The sequence below is a fragment of the Elephas maximus genome, chromosome 5, assembly GCF_024166365.1.
Source record: "Elephas maximus indicus isolate mEleMax1 chromosome 5, mEleMax1 primary haplotype, whole genome shotgun sequence".
In the NCBI taxonomy this organism is placed as follows: domain Eukaryota; kingdom Metazoa; phylum Chordata; class Mammalia; order Proboscidea; family Elephantidae; genus Elephas; species Elephas maximus.
In genome coordinates, this window is record NC_064823.1 from 165805924 (window position 1) to 165828473 (window position 22550).

General features: G+C 53.3%; 1 protein-coding gene across 9 annotated transcripts in view; it reads left to right on the forward strand.

The window, feature by feature from the left end:
* JAKMIP1 (janus kinase and microtubule interacting protein 1) overlaps positions 1-22550 on the forward strand; it is a 164096-nt gene that overhangs the window by 115593 nt on the left and 25953 nt on the right. For all 9 annotated transcript variants that reach the window (XM_049886791.1, XM_049886798.1, XM_049886799.1 and 6 more), the window contains 8 exons: positions 1539-1667; positions 3162-3245; positions 8433-8495; positions 10906-11004; positions 13722-13823; positions 14465-14518; positions 14951-15016; positions 21818-21886. In XM_049886791.1, coding sequence (XP_049742748.1) covers positions 1539-1667; positions 3162-3245; positions 8433-8495; positions 10906-11004; positions 13722-13823; positions 14465-14518; positions 14951-15016; positions 21818-21886 — 666 coding nt within the window. The remainder of the gene's footprint in view (positions 1-1538; positions 1668-3161; positions 3246-8432; positions 8496-10905; positions 11005-13721; positions 13824-14464; positions 14519-14950; positions 15017-21817; positions 21887-22550) is intronic.

Here is a 22550-nt window from a genome sequence, read left to right on the forward strand (position 1 = left end):
ATAACACAGCGTCACAGCATCACACGGCGTCACACCACATAACACAGGGTCACAGTGTCACACGGTGTCACACCAGATAACACAGGGTCACAGCATCACACGGCATCACACCAGATAACACAGGGTCACAGTGTCACACGGCGTAGCACCAGGTAACACAGCGTCACAGCGTCACACGGCATCACACCAGATAACACAACGTCACAGCATCACACGGCATCACACCAGTAACACAGCGTCACAACGTCACACGGCATCACACCAGGTAACACAGCGTCACAGCATCACACGGCGTCACACCAGGTAACACAGCATCACAGCATTACACGGTGTCACACCAGATAACACAACGTCACACCAGATAACACAGCATCACAGCATCACACGGTGTCACACCAGGTAACACAGCATCACACCAGATAACACAGCATCACACGGCATCACACCAGGTAACACAGGGTCACAGCATCACACAGCATCACACCAGATAACACAGGGTCACAGCATCACACAGCGTCACACCAGATAACACAGCATCACAGCGTCACGGGGTGTCACACCAGATAACACAGCATCACAGTGTTACAGGGCGTCACACCAGATAACGCAGCATCACACAGCATCACACCAGATAACACAGCGTCACGGCGTCACACCAGATAACACAGCTTCACAGCGTCACATGGCGTCACACCAGATAACACAGCGTCACAGCATCACACAGTGTCACAGCATCACACGGCGTCACACCAGATAACACAGCGTCACAGCCTCACACGGTGTCACACCAGATAACACAGCATCAGTGTCACAGGGCGTCACACCAGATAACACAGCATCACACGGCATCACACCAGATAACACAGCTTCACAGCGTCACACCAGATAACACAGCATCACGGCATCACACGGCGTCACACCGGATAACACAGCGTCACAGCCTCACACGGCGTCACACCAGATAACACAGCATCACAGCGTCACACGGCGTCACACCAGATAACAGTGTCATAGCATCACATGGCGTCACACCAGGTAACACAGTGTCACGGCGTCACACGGTGTGACACCAGATAACGCAGCATCACGGTGTCCCACGGCATCACACCAGATAACACAGTGTCACAGCGTCACACGGCGTCACACCAGGTAACACAACGTCATGTGGTGTCACACCAGAAAACACAGCGTCACGGCGTCACATGGCATTACACCAGATGATACAGCATCACAGCATCACACAGCGTCACAGCGTCACATGGCGTCATACTAGATAACAGAGTGTTGCAGCATCAGACAGCATCACACCAGATAACAGCGTCACAGCATCACACAGTTTCACACCAGATAACACAGTGTCACACAGCGTTGCACCAGATAACAGCGTCACAGCATCACACTGTTTCACACCAGATAACACAGCGTCACACCAGATAACACAGCGTCACAGCATCACACAGCGTCACACCAGATAACACAGCATCACACAGCGTCGCTCCACGTCACATCACAAGCCCCTTTCTTCCCCCTGTGTCCAGGCCACGACCAGAGAGGAGTCTGACCTTCGGTTCTGCCAGCTGACCAGGGAGTACCAGGCCCTGCAGCGAGCCTATGCCCTGCTCCAGGAGCAGGTGGGCGGGACGCTGGATGCCGAGAGAGAGGCCCGGGTGAGCACAGGGCCGGCGGGGGTATGGGAGTTGGTTGCACAGCACAGGGGGCCCTGGGGGCCATTCGGGAAGCCTGGGGGCCAGGCACCGGGATGCTGGGGTGGGCCGGGGTCTGGGTCCTGGGGCATGGAGCTTTTGTGTACCTGGGGGGGCTCTGCAGGGGCAGGACCTCCCCACCAGGCCTCCATGTGGCGCTGCCCCAGCTCTCACCTGGGGGGAACCACATCCTCCCCAGAGGCCGGGACCGGTGCCAGCAGAGGTGGTGGCTGGTGTGGGCGTCTAACAGCCACGCATGCTGTCTGTGCAGGAACGGTTTCAGAGTTTACGGCTAACTGGAAACCCTGGTGGCGCAGTGGTTAAGAGCTACGGCTGCTAACCAAAAGGTGGGCAGTTTGAATCCACCAAGTGCTCCTTGGAAACCCTGTGGGGTTCTACTCTGTCCTGTAGGGTCGCTATGATATGAGTCGGAATCAACCCAACGGCAACGGATTTGGTGTTTTTGGAGGGATGACATCCACTCTCCTGTTGAGAACCCCTCACACACCCCCCACGGGCCACTCCCCTGCAGCCCCTCAGCCTGGCTGCACTGCCGAGTGCGGACTGCATCTGCCCCCCTGTGGCTCCTTCCACCTTCTTCTCCCATCAGAGACACTGGGCAGGGCCTGTACCCCTTGCTCCGAGGCAAGAGAAGTTCCAGAGGGCCAGCTGTAGGGCCAGCGCGCTCTGCTTGGACTGCACTGAGTCTTTGTGTTTAAATTTCATCTAACTGTCAACACTTAAAAGTCAGAAATCTCATGTACGAAAACAGATTTCTGGCTCCCCTGTAAAGAATCAGAAGACCTGTCAGCACTACTGTTCATTTCTGCTGCTGTTTGGGTTATAAAGATGATACATCACTGTGGAAAAAGTCCAGATTATGGCTTCCTATTGTGTTGGCTCTGGGATGGGCATGGCCTCCCGTTTGCCACAGTCCCCATCACTCCCTGCTGCTCCACGCCCTGTCAGCTTCCCTTATTTACACTGCCGCCTGGTCTTGAAGGCATCCTGGTGCACGGCCCTTGTGTAGGTGACCGAGAGCTCATAGAGGGGGCTGGGTGGGTGTGGAGGTGCTTGGTGGTAGTCCTGATTGCCAGGTGAGCACCACCACCCTGGTCAGATGGCTGGGCTGAGTGAGAGTCTTGCTTCCAGCCCACTCGCCCCCTTGAAGAAAGTGGTCTCTGCTCCAGGCTTCGGTTTCCTTGTCCGTTAAATCAAGGGAGTTAGAACTGACGACCTCTCAAGACCTTTTGGTTCTTATGATTTTTCTATCTGCCAGCAATAGATGAGCCTAGATAGAGACAGGCAGGTTGCATCTGGACACAGGCGTGGCCGCAGGCGAACCTGCTCTAAGGCTTTGCCGTCAGCAGCCAGGCGTGGCTGTTCCATGGCTATACCCTTGCTGCTTTTCTGCCGCCTGTCTGAAGGACCTGCTGACTCTGGTCCCTTCTGTTCCAGACTCGGGAGCAGCTACAGGCTGACCTGCTGAGGTCCCAGGCGAAAATCGAAGATTTAGAGAAGTTACTTGTGGAGAAGGGCCAGGTGAGCAGCAGTGACCCTGTGGTCGGCTGGTGTTTGCTTTTCTGCACTTAAAAGAGAAGAACTTCCTGTCTCCTGGTGGTGACCTTCGGCCACCCTTCGTGCTGAAGGGTGTCCTGGGGGCTGTGATGGGAACTCTGGGGACATTAGGGAGAAAACCTGGCAGAACCTGGGTGAGGACATGCTGCGAATCTGCCTGCTTGCAGAGCTTTTGAACATCAAAATGTGTTGAGATTCTAACTTAGCTTTTTCTTTGCCAATGAACAAAAAAGGTCACTTCAAAAGGAAGTTGGTGACCAAATCTCTTTCCACTTGCGTCTGGGAGAGGCGTTGTCACCTGCCCAGGTTTAAGCGTGGGTGTGGCAACCTGGCAGAGCTACGTTCTTGTGGGCAGGGCTTCACCTCAGGCGCACAGCAGGGGCTTCCACCCAATGATTGTCATAAAGCCACATGGCGCTTCCAGGCTAGAGTGACCTGGATCAGGGGAGGCCAGGGACAGCAGGCATGGCTCAGGGGTAAAGCCTGACCTGAACCTGCCTCAGTGGATTCATGTCCTGAGACCAACATAACAAAGTACCACCTACTGGGAGGCTTATGACAATGGAGATGCATTATCTCACAATCTGGAGCAGGTAGGAGTCCAAGATCAGGGTGTCAGCAGGGCCAGGCTCTCTCTGGAGGCTCTCGGAGTGTCCTTCCTTGTCTCTCCCAACTCCTGGTAGCTCCAGCTGCAGCGTCACACGGCGTCCTTCCTCTGTATCCCTGTCTCTGTGTCTCTTCTCCTTTATAAGGATGCCACTTACGGGATCAAGGCCCACCCTATTCCAGCATTGTTGTTGTTGTGTGGTTAGGTGCCATCGAGTCAGTTCCAACTCACAGCGGCCCTATGTCCAACAGAACGAAACGCTGCCTGGTCCTGCGCCATCCTCATAATCCTTGTTATGATTAAGCCCATTGTTGCAGCCACTGTGTCAATCCATCTCATTGAGGGTCTTCCTCTTTTTCGCTGGCCCTCTACTTTACCAAGCGTGATGTCCTTCTCCAGGGACTGATCCCTCCTGATAACATGTACAAAGTATGTGAGACGTAGTCTTGCCATCTTGCTTCTAAGGAGCGTTCTGGTTGTACTTCTTCCAATACAAACTTGTTCTTTTGGCAGTTCATGGTATATTCAATATTCTTCTCCAACACCACAATTGAGAGGTATCAGTTCTTCTTTGGTCTTCCTTATTCATCATCCAGCTTTCATGTGCATAGGAGACGATTGAAAACACCATGGGTTGGGTCAGGTGCACCTTAGTCTTCACAGTGACATCTTCGGTTTTCAGCACTTTAAAGAGGTCTTTGCAGCAGATTTGTCCAATGCAGTGTGTGCTCTGATTTCTTGACTGCTGTTTCCATGGGTGTTGATTGTGGATCCAAGTAAAATGAAATTCTTGACAACTTCAATCTTTTCTCCATTTATTATGATGTTGCTCATTGGTCCAGCTGTGAGGATTTTTGTTTTCTTTATGTTGAGGTGTAATCCATACTGAAGGCTGTGGTCTTTGATCTTTATCAGTAAATGCTTCAAGTCCTTTTCACTTTCAGCATGAAAGGTTGTGTCATTTGCATAACACAGGTTGTTAATGAGTCTTCCTCCAATCCTGATGCCCTGTTCTTCTTCATATAGTCCAGCTTCTTGTATTATTTGCTCAGCATACAGATTAAATAGGTATGGTGAAATGATACAACCCTGATGCACACCTTTCTTGACTTTAAACGACCCACCATCCCCTTTTTATGTCTAAATACTGCCTCTTGATCTATGTACAGATTCCTCATGAGCACAATTAAGTGTTCCGGAATTGCCGTTTTTCATAATTTTATCCATAATTTGTTATGATCCACACAGTCGAATGCCTTTGCATAGTCAATAAAACACAGGTAAACATCCTTCTGGTATTTTCTGCTTTCAGCCAGGATCCATCTGACATCAGCAATGATATCCCTGTTTCCACGTCCTCTTCTGAAACCGGCCTGAATTTCTGGCAGTTCCCTGCCGATATACTGCTGCAGCCGGTTTTGAATGATCTTCAGCAAAATTTTACTTGTGTGTGATATTAATGATATAGTTCCATGATTTCTGCATTTGGTGGGATCACCTTTCTTGGGAATAGGCATAAATATGGATCTCTTCCAGTCAGTTGGCCAGATAGCTGTCTTCCAAATTTCCTAGTGTAGACAAGTGAGTGCTTCTAGCGCTACATGTTTGTTGAAATATCTCAGTTGGTATTGTATCAATTCCCAGAGCCTTGCTTTTAACCAATGCCTTCAGTGCAGCTTAGACTTCTTCCTTTAGTATTATTGGTTCCTGCTCAGATGGTACCTCCTGAAATGGTTGAACGCCAACTAATTCTTTTTGATATGCTGACTCTGTGTATTCCTTCCATCTTCTTTTGATGCTTCCTGAGTCTTATAATATTTTCCTCATATAATCCTTCAATATTGCAACTTGAGGCTTGAATTTTTTTTCTTCAGTTCTTTCCACTTGAGAAATGCAGAGCATATTCTTTCCTTTTGGTTTTCCATCTCCAGGTCTTTGCACATGTCATTATAATACTTTACTTTGTCTTCTCAAGCTGCCCTTTGAAATCTTCTGTTCAACCCTTTTACTTCATCATTTCTTCGTTTCACCTTAGCTACTCGACATTCAAGACCAAGTTTCAGAGTCTCTTCTGACATCCATTTTGGTCTTTCTTTCCTGTCTTTTTAATGACCTCTTGCTTTCTTCATGTGTGATGTCCTTGGTGTCATTCTACAACTTGTGTGGTCTTCAGTCACTAGCATTCAATGTATCAAATCTATTCTTGAGATGGTCTCTAAATTCAGGTGGGATATACTCAAGGTCGTACTTTGGCTCTCGTGGACTTGTTCTAATTTTCTTCAGTTTCAACTTGAACTTGCATGTGAGTAATTGATGGCATGTTTTGCAATTGGCCCCTGGCCCTGTTCTGACTGATGATATTGAGCTTTTCCGTCGTCTCTTTCCACAGATGTAGTTGATTTGATCCCTGTGTATTCCATCTGGTGAGGTCCACATGTGTAGTTACTGTTTATGTTGGTAAAAAAAAGGTATTTGCAATGAAGAATTCATTGGTCTTGCAAAATTCTATCATGGGATCTCCGGCATCATTTCTATCACCAAGGCCATGTTTTCCAACTACTGATCCTTCTTCTTTGTTTCCAACTTTCCCATTTCAATCTCCAGTAATTATCAATGCATCCTGATTGTATGTTCAATCAATTTCAGACTGCAGCAGTTGGTAAAAATCTTCAATTTCTTCATCTTTGGTCTTAGTGGTTGGTGCATAAATTTGAATAATAGTCGTATTAACCGGTCTTCCTTGTAGGCGTATGAATATTATCCTACCACTGATAGAATTGTACTTCAGGATAGGTCTTGAAATGTTCTTTTTGACAATGAATGCAACACCATTACTCTTCAAGTTGTCATTCCCAGCATAGTAGTCCTTATGACTGATTCAAAATGGCCAGTACCAGTCCATTTCAGCTTACTAATGCCTAGGATATCAATGTCTATTCATTCCATTTCATTTTTGACAATTTGCAATTTTCCTAGATTCATATTTCGTACATTCCATGTTTCAATTATTAATGGATGTTTGCAGCTGTTTCTTCTCATTTTGAGTTGTGCCACACTGGCAAATGAAGGTCCCAAAAGCTTGACTCTATCTACATCATTAAGGTCGACTCTGCTTTGAGGAGGCAGCTCTTCCCCAGTCATCTTTTGATGTCTTCTGGCACTGTATCAAACAGTGTTCCATTGCTATTCATAAGATTTTCACTGGCTAAATCTTTTCATAAGTATACTGCCAGATCCTTCTTCCTAGTCTGTCTTAGTCTGGAAGCTCAGCTGAAACTTGTCCGCTGTGGGTGACCCTGCTGGTATCTGAATACCGGTGGCATAGCTTCCAGCATCACAGCAACACACAAGCCCCCACAGTAGGACAAACTGACAGACCCGTGGGGGTCTGTCATGGCCTCATGTTAACACAAATGATAATACCTTTGAAGACCCTATTTGTAAACAACGTCACGTTCACAGGTACTGGGGTTTAGGACTTCGGGATATCCATGAACTTGGGGTGGGAAAGACCCTGGAGGGCTCTGGGCAGAAGGCCAACCTCAACAAGTGTTCCCAGCGTGGCAGCAAAGGTCTGAGGGTGAGCATAACCACCACATGAGGACAGCCAGGGCCATGGGCCAGGCGACCAGTGAGGAACTGTCTTCTGACCTTGTCCTGACTTTCCCTGGACCTCAGTGTCCCTCTTCCAGGCTGAGTACCTGGTCACCATCTCCACCTGGTTAACCTCCCCTCAGGTACCATTCCCATGTTTACGGGCACGCCTGCCCCAGTGCCTGCTGCAGAAGGTGGCCACCTACTCAGCAGGCACCTGCCAGGCCCGGCTGGCCCTGTGTGTGGTGCTCAGGGCAATGTATCAGTCATCTACTGCTGGCTCACGACCATCCTGAAGCCCAGTTGTTTGAAACAACAAGATTTATCTGCTCTCTGTTGGTGCGGGGAAGAGTTGCAGGGATTGCTAGCCTAGGAGGCCCACACGAATGCAAGCAGAGGCGGGTGAGGGATCCACGAGGCCCAGAGCTCAGATGGAGGAAGACGACTGGGAAGGCCCTCGTTCCTTCATTCTTTGATTCATTTGTCCATCTGTCTGATGTTTACTGAGCTCCTATGTAGCTCAGGCACTGGCGAAGAACAGACACAACCCTCATGCCCTCAAAATTTACCTGGTGGATGTGGCTGGGCACAGTCATAGGCAGGGCAGCCCTGGTGAGAGCGTGAAGGGATGGGTGTGGGACTGTAGCTAGGTCACGTGTCTGAGGTGTGGGCACAGGGTCAGCCTTCATGGGTGTCCAGGTGCCGGCCCACCCGGCAAACACTGGGCCGTATTTCTGTGAATGCACACAGTAAGTTCATGGTGGTTTGGGGGACCTGGGTGGGTAAGGGAGGCACAGTCCCTAGGCTGCCGATACTGACTCTGAGGCTGAAGGTTTAGTGGGACAGTGGGCCGTTCTGGCCCCTGCAGCCTGGTGACCATCCCACTGCAGTTTTGCTGTTTTACTCTCTGTGGTCTTTGATGGTGTGAACATATTTAGTGTTTTCCTTAGGATTCCAAGTGGGTTGAAGAAAAGCAGCTGCTTATTAGAACAAACCAGGACTTGCTGGAAAAGGTATGTGAACCTAACCCTTCCACCCTCAACTCAGAGAACTGGGAGCCCAGAGTTGATGGACCCCAGGCTGGGGCCCCGATTGCACAGATTGTACATACCACCCACTCTGTGGGCACTCCTGGTCTCCCTGGCCCTTACCGGGGAGACATCCCCCTCTGCCCCATGACCTCGGCCACTGGCCCTGGCAGTCCTTGGTGGGGCCCCAGAACAGGCACAGCTTTACCCAGGCCCCTGCAGGGTGGTGATGCTGCCGGCACCTCTGCCACGTTTGGGGGTCCCAGAACCCCTCAGCCCCTGGGTGGAGTGGGCAGTGTCAGAGCCCGGGTCAGACGGTTCAGCCCATGGAACTTGGCCCCGTCCGCTGGGGAGTCTTCCCAGACCAGGCCTTAGCTTGCTTTCTCCTTTGTGTGTGATTTGATAAATTCTTTTGTAAATCTCCTGGGCTGTGTGGCCATCACTGCATGCTATTTTAGAGCATCCCGCCCCATAAAGACCCCAGCCCCTTGGAGCTCACTCTCATATCCATGCCAGCCCCTAGCAGCCCCCAGCCCCTAGCAGCCTTAGCAGCCCCTAGCAACCCCCAGAAGCTCCCAGCAGGCCCTAGCAGCCCCTAGCCCCCAGCAGCCCCCAGCCTCTAGCAGCCTCTAGCAGCCCTGAGCAGCCCCCAGCCCCCAGCAGCCCCTAGCAGCCCCTAGCAGCCCCCAGCAGCTCCCAGCAGCCCCCAGCAGCTCCCAGCAGCCCCTAGCAGCCCCTAGCAGCCCCCAGCAGCTCCCAGCAGCCCCTAGCATCCCCAAGCCCCCAGCAGCCCCCAGCCTCTAGCAGCCCCCAGCAGCTCCCAGCAGCCCCTAGCATCCCCAAGCCCCCAGCAGCCCCCAGCCTCTAGCAGCCTCTAGCAGCCCCGAGCAGCCCCCAGCCCCCAGCAGCCTCTAGCAGCCTCTAGCAGCCCCCAGCAGCCCCCAGCCTCTAGCAGCCTCTAGCAGCCCCGAGCAGCCCCCAGCCCCCAGCAGCCCCTAGCAGCCCCCAGCAGCCCCCAGCCTCTAGCAGCCTCTAGCAGCCCCGAGCAGCCCCGAGCAGCCCCCAGCAGCCTCTAGCAGCCTCTAGCAGCCCCCAGCAGCCCCCAGCCTCTAGCAGCCTCTAGCAGCCCCCAGCAGTCCCCAGCCCCCAGCAGTCCCCAGTCACCAGCAGCCTTCAGCTCCTAGCAGCCCCCAGCCTACTCTCTGTCCCTTTAGATTTATTTTCTCTGGACATTTCACAGCAGGACCTGGCCTGGCCTTAGCATGTCAGCACTGGGATACTAGAACCAGGGCAGCCTACTGAGGGAGGGGGGTCCAGTTATCAGCTCTGAGGCCCCCAGAGGGGGTGTCCAGGCCCCAGTGGCTGTGAAAGGGTGGATCTGGGCCCGTTGGCTCAGAGGCTAGGGAAGGAGGGTCCAGCCTATTGGCTCTGAGGCCTGGGAGGGAGGAGTTTGGCCAGTTGTTTCTGAGGCGCTGGAAGGGGGAGTCTGGCCCCCTTGGCTCTGAGGCCCAGGAGCGGGGTCTGATCCCTTTGGCTCTGGCCTGGGAGGGGGTGGGTCTTGGCTCCACAGCTCTGAGGCTCTGGAAGGAGTGACAGCATCCTTGGGGTGGCACTACCCGAGAGCCCCTCTGCCCTCAGTCTGAAAGGGGGGTCACAGGGCAGAGGTACTACACCCTCACTGGCAAGCGTGGTTGTAAAAGGTGCTGTTGTTGACTGCTTCGACAGAAGCTGGGAGGCGGGGGATGGCTAAGGTGCTCTCCGGGGTCTCTGGCTGGGCTCAGGCCGATTCAGTGTTCAGGATAACTGCACGTTCATGCTTCTAGGAGCACTGTCTGGGAAAGGAGAGGGAATTGGTGTCTTGGCTGTTTTGAATGGGAACTCTGAGAGGGCTGGTTCCGGGCGGTGGTTGGGAAGGATGCGACGGGCTTGGGGGCGCCTCACTCCTTCCACCTTTGACCTCAGGGACAGGACTTAATAGCTCTGTGCCTCAGTTTCCCCACCATTCAGGCTCAAGGTCTTTTGTTTTTCCCAGCCTCAGTTTTGTTGCAAACCTTCCCCTTCTGCTCCTTCTCTCAGTGACTACCATATTTTTACTGAAATAACACACACCTTCTAAGTGTGTTTGCCAACTGTGCCCCCACCGTGAGGTATTTTCATAAACACCCGCTATGCTAATTTTTTTTTTTTTACAGTAACATGTAAAAAAAAATTGGCATAGTCGTGCTTATGAAAATACCTTGTGGCGGGAGGGCACAGCTGGCAAACACGCTTAGAAAGTGTGTGTTATTTGAGTAAAAATATGGTAGTCCCCTGCTTCCTCCAGGCCCCCCAGGAAGGAAGCTCCTGATCTGGGGACCCGTCTCTCTGATGGTCATTCAAAGATGCCTTTTTCTAGATCTACAGGCTGGAGGTGGAGGAGAGCCAGCTGAAGGACGAGATGCAAGACGCCAGGGACCAGAACGAGCTGCTAGAGTTCCGGGTGCTAGAGCTGGAAGTAAGAGACTCTATCTGTTGTAAGCTCCCAAATGGAGCAGACATTCTCTTTGAACCCAAACTGAAATTCGCGTGATGCTCCAGGTGCGTTCAAGCGTGTGTGAAGGGACATGTTATCGTTTCTTTTTAAATCTGTATGTTCAGAGGAATTTCCCTGCCTTAACATGTTCTGGAGAAAATGCTCACCGAAGTCTGTGGACGTGTACCAGAGCTAAAATATTTATTGCCGACGGCTTGTTTTGCACTTAATAAAATGATTTGTTTTTGCAATGTTTTGCCTTTTTCATTTGTGTTCATTCCCATAACTACTTCTCTCCTGCATGCGTGGTCACCTGGTGTGCGTTCTGCAACCTGGGCGGAAGCACCATCACAATTAATAACCCACCTTTCTCCGTGGTCCTGTGTGCAGAGAGCTCACATTTTGAAATAGAAGGGTCTGATCTGGCTGGCATCTGACTCAGTAAAGTGTTTGATGCTGGTTTAGACCCATTTTTTCTTTGCCAAGGTCGACACAAGGTAAGTAAAGACAGAGTGAGAGGCATTTGCAGAGGCAATTCAGAGTGCTGGTCATGCAGCCCACGCTGTCGTCAGGTGACCACACACCTGTGTGTTGCAGCAGGATTAGACTAAAAAATACCGTTTGTCACTAAATCTACATGTCTGCTCTTTGGGGAGGAGGGAGGCTGTAAGCAGTTTATGTGCAGAAATCATCCTGCGGCAGCTTCCCCAGTGCACCAAGTGGGGGGCACTGAATAGTGATGGTTTTCTGCCTCTGACTGAAAGCTTGGCTCGGGTATATCCCCTGCTGCCACGCGGCTGTGTTACTTCATCATTTTCTTGTTTAAAAGTCACCGCCATCTTGAGCATCTCCTGAGCTTGTTGCTGGTTCCCCAGCACCTGTAGCCGGCAGCTAGGCTCTCTCCCAGCTGAAACTTTGCATGTGCAAAACCCTCGGCAACAACAGACGCCTGAGCTTTGCTGTTTGGGGGTTTCTGCTTTCGTTTCCCCCGGGACTTCAGTTAATACCCTGTTGACCTGGGAAGCTGCCATCTCTGTACATTGGCCGGTGGCTCGAGCTGTGGCCTGAGTACTCCTCAGGACCAAGGGTTGCTGCATTACGTACCTCTTGCTTGAGTGGGAATTGAGTATTTTATCAATGCTGTGAGAAGTCTCTGTTAATACCCCTGCCATCTCGAGAAAACTCTTTGCACGTCTTTGTTGTGCATCTTTCTGGTGAGAATTCCATCGGCACTGCTCTGCTTTCTGCAATTCTCTTCCTTAGCTTTCTCCACCCTCCTTCATGGCCATTAGAAGCCTGTTTCTGACTTTGGTTCATGTAAAATGGAGCTTTCTTGTGTCCCCTTTTCCGTGGAGACAGTCTTTAAACGGGGTAGTGCAGATCGAGAGGCATCTGCAGAACTGAGTGACCCTCTGAATGTTGCTCTTGTCAGCTAGCAAGGGAGAGCCCAGGCAGGGCTTTGTGGAGATGAGCTGCCAAGCGGCCTGACTTCCCTTCAGCCTTACCGAGGGCACCTTCTCATCGTCCACATGTAATGATCGTCTCCACCTTCCTTAGCCCAAAGACTGAGGAAGCCACTGGCCCTGTAGTCCTGCTGCAGGAGTGGCCCAAAGCATGCTATTTGTCTCTGACAATTTTGGCCGAATGGAAGCAGTTTGTTTTAAAGATATGACCTTGCCATCATGACTGCTCTGCCAGTTGCTGAGGGTTTAAAGTGAGTCTTTGTAGGGAACACACTTTGCACCAGAGCACTGCCAGGTGCTGTCCTCTGCTTCTCTATGTGTCAGACATCTCCCATGCTTTGTGAAAACGTGTTAGTTCATATGTGATTGATGGGGCTGCCATGGGTCGGAATTGATTCAGTGGCAACGGTTGGTTGGTTATTCTGGGGAAATGCCTGCTCTTCCTTCCTTGATGGTGGAAGCCTGACCGAATCTAAGGTAGGGACAGAATGATCATTGACTGTGTTTACCAGCTGCCGTCGAGTCGACCCCACTCCTGGCAACCCCATGTGTGTCAGAGTAGAACTGTGCTCCATAGGGTTTCTTTTGATGGCTTATTTTTGAAAGTAGATCACCAAGCCTTTCTCCTAAGGTGCCTCTGGGTAGACTTGAACCTCCTACCTTTCAGTTAGCATTAGCTTAACTGTTTGTACCACCAGGGACTCCATTGGTTGTGTTAGCAGGAATCAAAAAATGTCATGAATGAAGTCAGCAGATTATCCTAAAAAGAATGTGACTGGGTCTGGGTCCCACCCTGCTGCTTACTGGTATGAGCCTCGGCCCAGTCCCCAAGCCCCTGCCTCTTTGTCAACAAAGTGCAGCGGTGGTACATGCTCCATGGTGTCCGAGGAGGATACGGGGTCACAAGGTGTCTGGCATGGAATAGCCTCTGAGATTTAGGGCAACTGATTTTGTTACTGTTGCCATGCCAGTTTTGTGACTTCACGAGTAAACCCAGGATGCTCCTCCAAGCCGCATAGGTAAGGAGGGGCGCAGTTTCCAGAAAGAGTTTGTGCTGTGGGAAGGCGTGAAAACTTCGTGGCATTTCACGGGTGAGGAGATGGTAGTCTGAATGGGTGCTTTATACTATTGCCTTTGCCACCTGGAACTTGTAGATTTTTGCTGAATGACATGGGGAAATGGCAAATGGTAAACAACCCGATAAAGTTCTGTTTTTAAACCGCGTCTTTTTCCCAGGAGAGAGAGAGGAGGTCGCCAGCCTTTAACCTCCAAATCACCACCTTTCCCGAGAGCAGCAGCAGTGCCCTCCAGCTGTTCTGTCACCAGGAAGGAGTGAAGGTAGCGTGCCGGGGGGTGGCTCCCCAAACAGACGGCCACTAGGCTGGGTGTGAAGGGGGTGTGTCCTTGTGCCAGTGACAGTGTTGGTTTTAATGGAATACCCCCCTACCCCTCCACCCTATTTTGAGTCATAGCTTGTTCACCTGTTCAAGAGCCCTAAACTCTAAGCTGTAAAAGAACAGAGACCAGGGATGCAGCCTTGAGAGCAAACCCCAGCCCAACTCCTAGCTCTGGCCAGTAACCTCTCTGAACAGTGGTCTCTTCATCTGTAAAATCCAGATGGGAGCACCCACACCATGCAGTGGGTATGACAACACTCACAGGCAGCTGAGTGATTGCTGTATGCAAGGAGTCCCGCTGGGCCCTGGGGACACAGAGCTGGCCCTTCCCATCCCCACCACTCCACGGGCCTTTCTAGAAGGAGCGTCTGTACTGCCGCAGAGCTCAGCAGGTAGCTCCCTCGGGGCCCTCTGAGCATCCAGCCAGCATGGCTTCTGCTCCCGTCCTCCCTGAGGCGGCTGAGGGCAGCACTGGGCTTGCCGTAGGCACGAGAGAGAGGGCGAGGTGTGCTCCTGAGGAGACAGGTGTGGTGGGCGTGGTCCTGGTCGTCCCCCAACCGTGAACGTTGGAATCTCTTCCAGGACGTGAATGTGTCTGAACTTATGAAGAAGTTAGATATCCTTGGCGATAACGGGGTAACTATTGCGCGCTCGGTCTCCGGTTCCTGTCGTTTTGATCCGGGTGTGCTTGGTGTGGCCTCTTTGGTTTTGATTTCTCCCTGACTTAAGAGCTCAGACAGCACCATGTACTAGTGTTTTCTTTATGGCCATGACCCAGTGTGGGTGGGCTCTCCAGTCAGCTGTCCTGTGGACTATCACTCATGAGGAGGAAGCCCAGAAACCGACCCAGCAAGAAGGGGTGTCACTGAGAGCCCCGAGGTCAGAAAGTGACCTTTTACCACCAAGGGGCCCTGGGCCGCTCAGTGAGCCACCCCCAGCCGGGTGTAATGCCCGCCTCTGACTATGTCCTCGTGCTGAGCAGAGGCGGGTCCTCGGAGCCATGCGTGGCCAGCACTGCCGTCTGCATGTGGTCTGGAGTCCAGCCTAAAACACCCCTTTTTGTTGTAGAATCTGAGAAATGACGAGCAGGTCGCCATCATCCAGGCTGGGACTGTGCTGGGCCTGTGCGAGAAGGTAGACCCCAGTGTCTGTCTGTGCCCCCCTGTGCGAGAAGGTAGACCCCAGTGTCTGTCTGTTCCCCCTGTGCGCGAAAGTAGACCCCAGTGTCTGTCTGTGCCCCCCTGTGCGAGAAGGTAGACCCCAGTGTCTGTCTGTGCCCCCCTGTGTGAGAAGGTAGATCTCATGTCTGACTGTGCCTCCCTGTGTGAGAAGGTAGACCCCATGTCTGTCTGTGCCCACCTGTGCGAGAAGGTAGACCCCAGTGTCTGTCTGTTCCCCCTGTGTGAGAACGTTGACCCCATGTCTGTCTGTGCCCCCTGTGTGAGAAGGTAGATCTCATGTCTGACTGTGCCTCCCTGTGCGAGAAGGTAGACCCCAGTGTCTGTCTGTTCCCCCTGTGTGAGAAGGTAGACCCCATGTCTGTCTGTGCCCCCTGTGTGAGAAGGTAGGTCTCATGTCTGACTGTGCCTCCCTGTGTGAGAAGGTAGACCCCAGTGTCTCTCTGTGCCCCCTCTGTGAGAAGGTAGACCCCGTGTCTGTCTGTGCCCCCTGTGTGAGAAGGTAGATCTCATGTCTGACTGTGCCTCCCTGTGTGAGAAGGTAGACCCCGTGTCTGTCTGTGCCCCCTGTGTGAGAAGGTAGACCCCGTGTCTGTCTGTGCCCCCTGTGTGAGAAGGTAGACCCCGTGTCTGTCTGTGCCCCCCGTGTGAGAAGGTAGACCCCGTGTCTGTCTGTGCCCCCTGTGTGAGAAGGTAGACCCCGTGTCTGTCTGTGCCCCCTGTGTGAGAAGGTAGACCCCAGTGTCTGTCTGTGCCCCCGTGTGAGAAGGTAGACCCCGTGTCTGTCTGTGCCCCCTGTGTGAGAAGGTAGATCTCGTGTCTGACTGTGCCTCCCTGTGTGAGAAGGTAGACCCCGTGTCTGTCTGTGCCCCCTGTGTGAGAAGGTAGACCCCGTGTCTGTCTGTGCCCCCTGTGTGAGAAGGTAGATCTCGTGTCTGACTGTGCCTCCCTGTGTGAGAAGGTAGACCCCAGTGTCTGTCTGTTCCCCCTGTGTGAGAAGGTAGACCCCGTGTCTGTCTGTGCCCCCATACCCAGCTCCATTCAGAAACCACATGTGTGTTGGTATCTGTCTGTTCCGTGTCTCCATGCCCGGCTCCATACGGAAACCACATGGGTGTCAGCCTCTGTCCGTTCCCCATCCCCGTGCCCGGCTCCATAGAGAAACCGCATGGACGGCTCCCTGCTTGGCGCATGTGCTCCGGTTGGCTTCCCGTTTGCACCTGCATGTGCTTGGCTGTCTGTGTCCCAGCTGAAAGCAGCACACGGTTTCTGCAGATACTACGCCTTAGAGGCCACTCGAGGACATCGATAAATGTCCACAGCATTTGCTGCATTTCCTCCCAGCTTTTTCCTCACGCCCTTTGTTCAATGTGGGGAGCTCGCACCCGACACCCAGTTTTGTAGCCTGCTTTTCCAGCGCCCCCACACGCAGCGGTTTTGATGGCCCCCTACCCTGAGCTCCTAGTCATTCCTGGGCTGCTAGACGTTAGGGCTTTTCCCTTTTCCTGTCTGCCGTCAGCGCTGAGCGTCGTTACACACACATTTATCTCCATGTTAGAACATTTTTGCAGCAGAGATTCCAGACATGGAACGTGGCCAGACGGCAAGAGCATTTATAGGGACTTGGCTGTTGTCAGAATGTTTCCCAGAAAAGCGGGACCCATGTTGTTGTTGACGGCCCCAAATAGAACATTACTGCTGAGCAGGACTCTGCCGACCGTAGGTGAAGTGCTCCGATGTTGTTGTAACTTCGTTTATTTAAGTGCCGGTAACAGTGAGTTTTGTGCTGCGTGTTTTCTGTTTTGTTCTCCTTCCTCTGAACTGTAATTACATTTCTTCCGAGGGCTTTCCATTGGGGGTTCATTTGTTCATTCATTCATTCAACGAATATGTATTTGTGTAATTGTGGCTCGTGTTACTGACTTCTGCAAGTTTTATGTATTAAAGATACTGACTTTTTGCCATATTTGCCAAGAACACATTTCTGATTTGCTTCCCTGTACGTTAGTTTAGGAAGTTTTAGACACGCACACTTTTTGTGTGGGTCCATCTGTACAGCTGTCTTTCCCGGGGCAGGCGTTGCACGTGTAGAAGGGAGATACTGCTCCTGTAAGGATCGGCTCTTACTGGCCTTAACAGAGGTTCCTTCAGTGTCTTTGGAACGGCATTTAAAATAGAAATAGCTTTCTTGCCCAGATGCCTGTCCTCGCCCCCCACCCCAAGTCAATGCTGGAGACAGGCTACAGCCACCACCTGCCCGGGGCTCGTGGTGGCACATGGTCACATGTGGGTCCCAGCTGTCCCTGACCCAAGCCACCTGTCCTCGCTGAGTCCCTTCCTCAGGAGAACAGGGGGTGGTGAGGATGTATGTACTGGGCTGGTGGGATGCCAGGTGCAGGTAGCTGGGGCGGTGCCAGGTACACTACACATTCTGTAAGTGCTCCTTTTCATTCAAGAACCCACACGGACTACCTGTGCTGATTAAATGCCACAGCTCACCTGAGCACTCCACCCAGTGATAGATGGGTGCTTGTTAAACACTGGCTGACTTGACGGGGGTGGTCAGAGATACCAGACCCACCCCTGTCTTCCGTGAAGCCCCTGTCAGGGATATAGGTGGGTGCATGGGGGTCCCTAAGCCTCCCTGTGTGCCCCTTGTGGGGCACAGCATGCTCACAGCACCTGGATGACTTTTCACAGAGGGCTTGTGGCCAGGCAGCAGGAGGAGTCAGGATGGGGGGCAGCAGGGCAGAGGGCTCAGGCACTCACTCCACCCTAGTTTCCTGAGGTGAGCCTGCCTGGCTATTCCTCACACCCCCAATAAAGCCGGTGTTCTAGACCACAACAGGGGCCACCCCTCTGGTCCCCAGGTCTCTCATCCTCCCAGGATCATGTGACCTCAGTAGCTGGCTGTGCCCACTGTGGTCATCATCCTCCTGCTCACCTGGCTGTAAGCCCCGCCCACACCCAACTGGTTTCTGCCCACCTTAGCCAGGCCCATGCCAGGTGCAGCTGTCTGTGGTCACCTCTAGAGCTTTGCCTCATGTGTTGGCCAGCACCTCACTTGCGTACTAAACTGCCCAAGAACCTGCAGCAACCCCAATCCTATGAAGCTGGGGTGATGCTTCCCAGGCCCCAATTAGGGGCAGAGAAGCCCAGTCCCCTGGGACATCCTGGGAACACCTGCCAGTATTTGCTCCATGAGTAAAGGGTTCTTGTCAGACAGTGCAGGGCTGCAGGCACCCACTCCCTGTCAAAGCCACAGTGCACACAACATGAGGGGCTCCCACAGCCCCTCGGGGCAGTGGGCCATGGATCGAGTAGAAGTGGGCCCAGTGGGACTTCTGGGAGTGCCAATGTGACAGCTGGAAACTCACTGCCCCATTGTTCCAGGAGCAAGGGGTTTCCAGGGACGCAACCGTCAGAGCCAAGACTGAACTGCCTTGGCCAATGGGACACCTGGTCCCTGGAGCTGACATATTCACGGAGAGACCCCAGCCCCCATGGGACCGCCATCCACCCAGGCCTTAGTCGGTCCTCTCTCAACCAAAGACACGCCCCGTTATTTAAAAAAATTTTCACTCGGTGTTGGCATCTGTAGAAATTTCCATGTAGAGGCACAAGACAGATTTCTTAGCAGATAAACGAAGCACTGCTCAAGCTGATTGGCCCATTCTGTGTGCCAAGTATGCCGTGGTTTCCAGCAAAGAGCTCTCCTCTGCCCAGGCCACCCGCCCTCCAGCCTCTAAGGCCCAGATCTGACTGTGGTCAGCGTGAGGCTGGCTCACACGTTGATACCTCGGAGGCCCCGCCGGGCAGAAAGCAAGAGTGTGAGACACCTGAGGGCTTACAGGGGACTTAGTCCTGCTTCTTCCCCCTCAAGTTCAAATCCAACGAGAAAGACAGGACTATAAAGATGGAAATGACACACAAAACAAAGCAGCATTCTTCCTGGGAACATGGACTGAGGATGTGGAGAGCGTCCATCTTTCTTGTAGTTCGCTCACTGGGACTCGAGGCTTTCCCAAAGGGAGGGCTGGATCTGGGGTAGTGAGCAGCTCCCAGCTGGCTGTAGGTGCCCCTGCCTTGCTCCTGAGGAGCCCTGAAAGGGGACACAGAGGCTTGGGGGACCCCCAAGGACAGAGGTGGGAGGCAGCCCCCACCCTGCACGGGTCACTCCAATAGAGGCCGAGGAGGGCAGGCCAGCACCCAGCTCCTCCCGTCCTCCCCCTCAGGCTGTCTCCCTCCTGGAGGGGAGGGCAGACCCCTCTCTGCATCCCCTCCTGCAGGGCAGGCTCCATGAGTGTTGGTTGAACCATTCAGTGCTAAGTTGTGCTTCACACAGGAGCCCTCCTGGCGCAGTGGTTAAGCGCTCAGCTGCTAACTGAAAGATCAGTGGTTTGAACCCAGCAGATGCTCTGTGGAAGAAAGATGTGACAGTCTGCTTCCATAAAGTTTAACCCACTGCCGTCAAGTTGATTCTGACTCATAGCGACCCTATAGGACAGAGTAGAACTGCCCTAAAGTTTACAGCTTTGGAAACCCTGTGGGGCAGTTCTACTCTGTCCTAGAGGGTCACGGAGTCAGAATCAACTCCACAGCACTGGGTTTTGTGCCTCATATGCCCCAGGAGCCTCACAGCCCCGTCTGCCCTCACTTTTTCTCCTGATTGCTGAGAGGACTTGTCAAGTTTCTCTTTATACCAAATCTTTTTTTCTATTTAATGACAGAAAACCTGACACCACATTCTACAAACCTTGTCCTGAGAACAGTTGGATTTGATGATCCAAATGGGTTTCTTTTCCATTTAAATTTTTATTCATTTTATGATATCAAAAATGAAATATTTCCAATTTCCCATAAAAAATAGGCTTACCTGTTCCTCAGAAACCACGCATCCTTTCTTAGCAAGCTCTGAGGGTCCCGTTGGGGTTGCCTCCACTGGTCCCACTCTTGGGCCAAAATGTGTTGATGTGAGGGAGCCCTTGCGATGGGGCTGGCACCACCCACACCAACCCTGCACCACCTCACGTTCCTGCATCCCAGAACCCGTCACACCTACTGCAAGCCAGGCCCCATGCAGGCCCATGCCCTGGAAGGCTGGTCGGAAGGTGACAGACGTCAGTGGGTGTGTAATGGCAGTCACAGGTGATGGAGACTCCAGGGGGCACCTGGCCCACAGAAAAGCAAGCAGGGTCAGCTTCCTGGAAGGGGTATCAGCTGACTTAGGACCTGCAGGTTGAGTAGGTGTTGGCTTCGAAGGGCCTGGGGCTAGGGCAGGTACAATGTCCTTCAGTGCAGGGTCTCAGCCCATTTGAGTACGACACACGGGTCAGATGACTGGCCGGGGTTTGCGGAAGGGGAGATTGTAGTGGGTGTCCTTGGAGGGGTTGAGTGGGAGTAGATGACTGTTTTTGAGAGAACACACTAGAGGGCAGGGGGATTTGGGGTGAGGGTGGAGGGGCGGCAGGAGTATAGGTGTGACTCAGGAGAGGACCTGGCTGGGGGGTAGGCATTTCCAGTGCGGGGCAGAGAGGGCATGGGGGAGGGCGGGCGCCTGGGGCCATCCAGAGTGAGGGAGGAGGCCTAGGGCAGGGTGCATGTCCCAGAGTGCAGGTGACCAAGCCCAGGGAAGCAGGTGTGCAGGAAGGGGCAGGTCAGCAGGTCAGTCCTGGCTGAGGTCAAGGGCCCACAGGCTGAGAAGTGTCTGTGGATTTACAACAAGGAGGTTCCAACATGGCCCAAACCCTCAGACACAGCTGCCTCAACAGAGCTAGTCACCTGTTACATGGACTTTCTCCCCCTCTAGGTGTGCACCTCATAAAGACACGCTCACATGCCTGCTCCCTCAGAAACGTGCCCACCGCCCTGCACTCACCCACAGCACAGACTGAGAGCAAAGGCAGACCTTCCCCACTGTGCCTGCTCCTGTGGGGATGCACCCCACCTATACCTGCCCCTCACAGGTACGCACTCAGCTGTACCTGCCTCTGCAGGTGTGTGCCCCAAGTGTACCTGCCCATACAGGTGTGCATCCACCTTTACCTGCCCCTGCAGGTGTGCACCCACCTGTATCTGCCCCTGCAGGTGTGCACCTGCCTATACCTTCCCCCACAGGTGTGCATCCCCCCATACCTGCCCCCACAGGTATGCACCCTACACCTTTGCAGCTCCTCTGGGTCTGCCATGTGCTCTCAGTGCCTTCATGCTCAGCCCTGGAGCCCTTGCACACTTGCTCACCATGCATAGCTCTCACACACCCGCCTGGTGCTGTAGCACTCGCCCATCAGCTTGCACCCCACACATGCTGACTGCTCAAGTGCCAAGTGCCCCATGCTGGCCTGGGACTGGTGGTAGCTTTGGAGGTGCTGGCTGGGCTCAAAGTTCCGCTCTCCATGCTGTGATTGTGTCCTTACCTGCACAGTGGGGGTGGGGATGCTTCTCCATGGGAGATGGGAGAGCAGGGGCCTTGGCACACACTGCAGCCCCTACCTTGCTCAGACTCACAGATGCTCACACCCACGCCCCCACACTCGGCTCCCCGTGCACCAAACCCACTCCCCCACACCACGTACAGCCATCCTCACACCTGGGCCTCGTGACCACACCACAGCCACCTACGTGTGTGCACGTCTGTGCGTGTGCTACAGCCTACCTGTTGTCCTCTTTGGTGAGGGAGCCCCAGGCATGTCTGGCATGGATGAGGGCCCCTGGGGGCACCATTCTCACCCCCTGTGCCCACTCCACTGTGTTCCAGTGGCTGAAGCAGATAGAAGGCACTGAGGCTGCCCTGACCCAGAAGATGGTGGACCTGGAGAAGGAGAAGGTAGAGAGGGGTGTGTGTGGGGAGGTTGGAGAATCCCTCCTGGGGTGGGGTGGGGGGGTGGAGAATCCCTTCCAGGGTGAGGTGAGGAGGGGAATCTCCTGGAAGGGCAGAGAACCCTTCCAGGGGCTCTGCGTGGTTGGACATTTCTACTTGCAGGGTCTCTGACAATGTCGCTCTGCCCTGGCTCTGAGTGACCACACCCCCTCACTGCCCTCTTGGTCACTCAGTGGTCACTGATGCATGTCCCCAAGCCTCTGCTTGGCCCAGGACCCTGCAAAGACAGGGCTTCAGGAACGAGTGGGTGAGGTCCCTGCCGCGGGGCCAGGCTGTGCTCCTTACCGGGAGCCTGGGTGCATGAGAGGGTGGAGGAGCTGCAGCTGTGATATGGGGGCGTGGGGCCAGTGCAGGCTCAGATGAGCTTAAGGCACACTGCCCTTTACTGCCAAGAGAGCATGGGGAAGATGGTGGCCTTGGTGTTTCATTGGTGAACTGGGTCCAATCCTGCCTCCTGGGTCATAGGGTGGGAGACGCTCGATTAGAACTGGCTATGCACGTGCTGGACACACTTGATGCAGACAGCGAGACCACAGAGACGGCGCTCACCTGGCTAGGGTGTTGGGGAAGGTGCCCAGGGGATAAGGTTCTGGAGCTTCACAGACCAGCA